At 44.4% G+C, this 7,220-nt stretch overlaps 1 protein-coding gene across 1 annotated transcript in view; it reads right to left on the minus strand.

Moving 5' to 3' along the window:
• Nucleotides 1-2,127, minus strand: part of LOC118410520 — a gene marked incomplete at its 5' end in the record, with an annotated part of 2,969 nt that extends 842 nt beyond the window's left edge. The window contains 1 exon segment of the mRNA XM_035812275.1: nucleotides 8-2,127. Coding sequence (XP_035668168.1) covers nucleotides 8-2,127 — 2,120 coding nt within the window.
• Nucleotides 2,128-7,220: the final 5,093 nt, after the last annotated feature.

Below are 7,220 nucleotides of genomic sequence, written 5' to 3' on the forward strand. Positions count from 1 at the left end.
CCCTGACGTTAGGGTGCGCCAGGAGCTGCTCTCCCGGTCCATAACCACTCTCTGCCGTCGGTTCTGTAAGAAGCTGAAAATCCATCTCTGCATACGAGGGCTGACGTGAATGTCAATGACACGCTGGAGAAGCAGAGCATGGTCCACGCGATCGAACGCCTTACTCATGTCAGCGAAGATGGCTCTGACGAGCGTCGGCTTGTTTGCGTCCACAGCTGTCAGCCACGTTTGCACCATGCGAACAAGAGCCAGGGTCGTTGACGAACCCTTTACATAGGCGTACTGGTTCTTGATGACTGACTGGATGGAGGGTAGCAGCCTTTTCAAGATGCATCTCTCTAGAAGCTTTGCTAAGACTGAGAGGAGGGACACTGGTCTCATGTCACGAGCTTGACATGCACCGGCAAATTTTGGCACCGGGACCACGTTTGCAGACTTCCAGCCTACAGGAACTGTACCCTCTGCGTATGAGGCGTTGAAAAGGTGGGTCACAATCGGAGCAAGGTCCTCTGCGAACTCAGTAAGAATCCAGTTAGGTAAACTGTCGGGCCCGCATGCCTTCTTGGGTTTGACAGACTTCAGAAGACACTTGACCTCCCCAATGGAGCACAAGTCAGGACCTGGGTCACCTAGTGGTAGGGGGAACATGTAAAGTGGAACACTTTGGCACCATGCCTCAGAGAAATGCTGACTGATCGTTTCCGCCGCTTGTCCCGCAGGAATCCCGTCCAAAGCAGAGCGTCCCGACTTCTGCGACCGACCAAGCTCCCGGTTAATACATGACCACCACTTGCGTGGATTTTCCTGTTTCAGCTGTTGGATACAGTTACGGTAGTGAAAGTTTTTGGCCTGTTGCACTACTGTTTTAACCTTGTTCCTCAGTTGTTTCCACAGAGGCGACTTTCCGTGTCGCTGGAATTCCTCTTGTCTCTGTTTAATGGCCCTCTTCACTCTCTCAGTCATCCAGCTTTTGTCGTCCGCCCGCACAGACCTGACCTTCATCGGGAAGTGATGCTCCACGAGGTGCATGATGGTACTGTAAAACTCGGAGACTTTCTCTTCCACCGACGCGGCGTCGAGTACACGTGACCAGTCAGCTGTGGCGATAGAAAGTGCAAAGTCTGCTTTGTTAGAGTGCGAAACCATTCTACGAGACAGCTTCCCTGGAGCCTGCTTTTCGACCTGAGTCTGGGCCTGAAGCACGACACAGGCGTGGTCACTTCTACCTATAGGTGCAATGATCTGTGGTTCACCGTAGAACTGGGCCAAGTTCGTAATCACGACGTCGAGAATAGCTGAGCCCCTGGTAGGCTGCTTTACAATTTGCTTCAGTGTTGGGTGGGCAGCATGAATACGTCGTAAGGGTAGCCTGTTTACATCCCCACAGAGCAGAATACCGGCCTGGGGTTGGCGACGATGTATGGCGTCGATAGTGTTGACCAGGTGATACAGCATCTGATCATTTCCAACCTTATTATTTCTGCATGGCGGATGGTAAACAATACCGAGTACTATAACAGGCACAGACCTGGGGAGCCGACGTGGCCGGACCTCGATCCACACAACTTCTAAGTCCTTGTCCTCTAGGTCTTGGAGCCTACGAGCAGGAATGGTATCTGAGATATATGCGACGAGACCTCCACCCTTCTGACCTAGTCTGTCTTTCCGGAACAGCTGAAATCCAGGCATTGACAGGACATCGTCAGGTACGTCAGCATTAGCCCAGGATTCGGTGATACAGGCTATCTGTGCAGAGTAGGTAGAGAGTGTAGCTTCTAGTTCATGTTTTTTGTTACAAATCGATCGTGCATTGCAGACGAGAATGTTTGGCATTCGGTGAGACTCAGTTTGTTTACCTACCGCAGCCAATGGGTGATCATCCTCCTTGATTGAATTTACGTCGGCCAGGTAACGATGGCGCGCTTGGGTCTTCAGGAATGTCTGGCGTTCATCAAGCAAAATTGGCCGATTGTTGATGATGGTGGGGATATTCTTTGCTCTGTTCCTTCCAGCTTTACATCCTCTTGTGTGCCAGATGCCACACTGTACAAGCAGGTTCTTGGTCTGCTCAGAAACTGCATACTTTCCACGGGAGAGAAGTAAATCCGACCTGGAGTAGTAGCGCCCCCCCCCCCCCCACAGCAGTAGCCACCATGTCTTTGTCTTGCAGAAAGAACACCACCAGGACGCATAAAAGTGGGTATATCCACATGGTTGTCAGAATCTTGGAACACTAATTCGGTTATATACACACTAAAATACTGACATTTAAACTAGAGTCTATAAAAACGGAGTTTCACGCAGGAAACTCAGAGAGCCTAAAACAACATGGCAGCCCACCAGGAGCGCCCCCCACAGGAACTCTCGTCACTCGTTTTCCAGTGATGAACTTCGCTCCTCACTCGTCACAGGACACCGAGTGCGGTACCATCGAGGTCACCGGTTCCTCACTGGGTTTTCCAGTGTTCGTTGACACTTCGGAAATGGACAACGAGTGGTGAAATCATTTCCGTACTGGGATTCCGGTGACCACGTCCTAATAGCAATAGAAGTTCCAGTATTGAGTTCGATATGCAAGATACAAAAAAAAAACCCTATTTCACATGTCATCATAGCCGTGTTACTGTTGGTCCAGGATCCGGAGTGTGGGGACTTGCCGAGGAAAAAGAGGAGACGATATCGGTAGTATGCTAACTTTCAAATCCCCTGAACTGATTGATTCCTTTTTCTTCAGTAAACAATAACGGCAGTGTAACACACGGTGGGTCCCAGCAGTGGTTTCCACAGTGCGCAGGGTGATCGTTGATCGGTCGTATCAAGGAGGTTCATTTTTTTGGTAAAAGTTTGGAAATGAATCAGTGGGATGGGAAAAAAGTAATTCGCACAACATTACAAAATAAATAAACGGCCCACCACAAAGGTCCAACTGGTGCCTAGCAGTGACATCTAAAATTGTACCGAGAAAGACAATATTGGATTTAACTCTTCTTGGGGCAAGGAGCTAATTATGGCATTTCAAATTTACCAGCATTTGTAAATATTTCTTTTAGTGACAGAATCAAGTAGATGTTTGAAATCTATTGCAAAACATCACAAGCTACATTCCACCAAAATAAAAGAGAATTGGAAGATACGAATAATGTAAGTTCTGCTGCAGTACCAAAGTTACATACTAGAGGTCCCAAAATTTACATTAACCCTTTGTCTGTCCAACACCTTCCGATATATACAATATAATTCTAATCCATCAAGAGGTTCTTGACTTATGCTAACAAAACAAAAAGCCGTAAACATAACACACACAGAAACACATCCACTAACGGACACCTCCCAAACACTAGAAAGGCCGACATTTGCTTGAGAGCAAATACAGCATATTTCAGCCATCTCCCTCATGCAACAATGGGCCTTGAGGTCGTTGACCCCTTTGGCCATTGGAAAATGACCCAAAAAATTCCCAAATATATCATTTTAAAGTGTTCCATGCCAAAAATTATACATTGGTCATTTGGATAAATATCTAGAGCACCCCTTTACCAGATTTCGGGTCATTTGGTTGTAAAACGAGGGAACAGGAGCAAAAAATGTCCAATTTTTGTCCAAAAAAAATGGCCATAAAATCGCAATATTAAGCATTATGTTGTACTGTATGGAAGAACTGTTATTGAATTCATGTGCACATAATTGAAGGGCACTTTTATACCAAATTTCAGGTCATTCGGTTGTAAAACGAGGGTACAGGAGGCAAAAATGTGCTTTTTTTTTAAAAAAATGGCCAAAAATCGCAAAATTAAGCATTTTGTTGTACCGTATGCCAAAACTGTTATTAAATCTGGGTTGGCATATGATCAGGGTTCCTTCTGTAGCAAATTTCATGTCATTAGGCTGTAATACTAGGGTACAGGAGCCCAAAATATACATAAAATCATTTTAAAGGTAGATATGAAAAAAAATGAAAAAAAAAAAACACCTGAGGGTATTGGCTTACTCTACCTTTGTGCCAAATTTCAAGTCAATCGGTTTAAAAATGGCGGAGTTGACTCGAATTGAAGATTTGACAGGAGAAAGAAAGAATGAAAGAAGAAAGAAACATTACGAATACAATATATTTCACCATACCTATGGTATAGCTGAAATATAAATATGACCAACAATGTAACTAACGCTAGGGTGTTTCCTACTCTTATCAATAGGTTTGGTGGGAATCTAACATGATAGCAACTCTTTCAAGTATATCAAGAGTCTTGCAACACTAAAAGACAACAAGAAAACTGGATGCCCTTTCCGTATCAACTGGCCACCCACGCGATTTAGCTCTCCAGCATGTAGGCAATGGAAAGTGCGTGGGTGTCTAAATAAAGTTGCATCATACACGAATGTGTATATTCCACCCACTCTAAAACCTCAGCCCACGTCTACAGACGAATAAGTCGGGCAGGTCTACTTTACTCATTCCCAGGGGAGGGAAGTTCAATGCCGTGTGATGTCTCAAGTGATAAAGACATATTTTGTATTGGTCTACTTGGAATAGCCTTTTTTAAGTTTGTAAATGTTTCATCTAAGTACTAAAAGTACGCTAACAAACTTGTGACCATTAGAATGTGCCTTTTTTGACAGCACAGTGTCTCTTTCCCAATTTGTTTATTCAATATTTTTGGACGCCTACACATATCATGTCTCGGCCCTGAGTGATTCAGTTGTACTGCGTAGTGCGAACCGGTTCCAGAAGCATCATTGTAAGTACAAAATAACACAATATCTGTTCTTCTTGTCAAAGATAGATTCTGTCGCTTAGAACTTAAACTACAACTTAAACATAATTTTTCAATTTATAGGATGCCAATTTATAGGATATTTCTTACCAATACGCAGTAAAAACATATTTGTATGTGCTATTCTTGGGACATTTACGTGCTGTTTTCCCTCCATGAACGAATCAAAGGTGCAAATTATTAACATCCAGTGGAGGCATCTGATTTTCTGTAGAAGCAAACCTATAACGCAGTTTTACAACACTCTAAGCCTAACATCCAAACATACGATGTGCCATTAACTAGATGTTCTCGCATACCTATACTTCCACCCCAAAATAGTGGGAACATAATGACTATACAACCTCAAGTTAGTCAAGTAGCCTATAACATATCAGTAAGTGAGGAATCGACAAAAGGACTTAGAGTAAGAAGAAAATGTCAGCTACAAACCCAGCCAGAACTTTATATCTTGACATGAATTGTCTGGCATCAGAAGATGTCTCGTGGGCTGCTTCATCAGCATAGTGATGAATTGTTTTTGTCTACCCTTGCAATTGTTTTTGACGACATAGAGTAGGGCTGGGCACCGCTACAGAGTACCGGTACAAAACCAGTTTTTCTTACTGGACCGGTCCGGACCTGAAAAAAATCAGGTGGATCGGATGTTGGACCGATCAGAAAATTACCAGATTATTTGATCAGGCATTCACACGTTTTGGTGCTTGCAGGTGGGAGAAAATAACAAGAGTGAAGTAGATTAGAGTTTATAGTCATTTCTACCACGTTTTACAGTATATCGTACAGGTGCAGTTAGCATTGTATGATTTTAAGACGCCAGTGTAAGTCTAATACTCCACCAAACAGATTTCTTTGTAGTGAAATGGACCATTGGTATGAGTCATACTGAATCGGGTCCGGGTTCAGGTCCGGACCTGGACCTGATTCTTTGGACCTGAACCGGACCTGAATTTTCTGTATACTGTATTGTGCACACAGCCACAAAGGAGTCAAGTGCATGGCGCTCGTGTGAAAGTAAGATTGGTCGCTCGAGTAACGGGAAGGTTTTACACCTTGGAAAAAGACCGCAGAATTGGGGCTGCCTGATGTAACAGGCAAATACCTCATCCTTACTTCACAAAAGCAACTATCGTCAAGTATCAGAGCCATGACCGAAGACTGCCATTCCGGTGCCATGCCAAATGTTGTCACAAAATACTTCTTAAGCGAAAGTACAGAAAAACTAGGTACAGAAACTGTACAGCCTCTCACCAGGCAAGCTGACGAGGATGTCAATCTCCACATCCCAGATGAACAACTGTCTATCAAGAGCGATGATGCAGCCTCGAACAGACAATCAATCAATGTCAGCCCTGGTGATTTTGACACCTACGCTATTACATGCATATGCAAGGATGATAGTACTTGCATGATGAAAAGTTTGGAAGAGACAGCAACCACAATAGTAGCGTCCAACAGTAGCCACAATGATGACATGAACTTGGCAAGGTGCGACTCATCCAAGCATGAGTATGATACTTCAGTTTTCATCAGAAATGATAGTCACGCGCACACAGAAACCGGAGATCCAATGCCAGTATACACACAAAGCACCAGTAACCTTCCTCCAAACGAAGTTAATCCCAACCCGACGTACACACAAAGCATCATGAAACCCCCTCCAAACGACGATAACCCTAATCCGATGTACCTACAAAGCACCATGGAGCCAATCGTCAGCCCTGGACAAGCCTTTAAGCCAAATAACAGTAATGACAACAACTACACCCAGCCATCTGTCGCTACACGTCGGCAAGATAATGACGTCATCTTTATGTCAGCTAACAGCGATGGCAATTCTTGCCTTCAGCCGTATGCAGTTACAAAACTGCAAGATGACGAAAAGGAAAGTGTCGTTGAGGAGGCAAACAATGAGGACAATCCCTGCATCCAGCCATATGCAGTCAGATACCAGGGAAACGATGAACATTCGCTTGGGCCAGTTGAGTGTGGTGTCATCCAGCCGTACGCTGTTAGATACGAGGAAAATGATGTTACAGCTCTAAGCGATATTACAACTGAAAATGGACAAACAGATAGAACCGCCTCTGATGATGTGGACATTAAACCATATGCTGTCGCATACATGGAACGGGATGACAAGGCGTGTGATACAACATCGGGGGACAGTCACACCCACACAGGACAGTCCTTGCAGAAACCAACAACGGCTTCAAAAAGCATCAATGATGTGTTGGCCAACCCTTCGAGCAATGATACAAATCCTACTGATCTTGTCAGTGAGGAGAGGCAACACATACCGGATGCGCTTATTCCGAATCCGATGTACGTGCCAAACGTTCAGCACCCTCCACTATGCGGTAAGATACTTCTATGTTTCAATGAATTTGATTATTCACTGGGATTTGCGTGACAACTGATCTCAAGACAGACCTTGTCTAACACTTA

Source organism: Branchiostoma floridae, chromosome 2 (genome assembly GCF_000003815.2).
Source record: "Branchiostoma floridae strain S238N-H82 chromosome 2, Bfl_VNyyK, whole genome shotgun sequence".
In the NCBI taxonomy this organism is placed as follows: Eukaryota; Metazoa; Chordata; class Leptocardii; order Amphioxiformes; family Branchiostomatidae; genus Branchiostoma; species Branchiostoma floridae.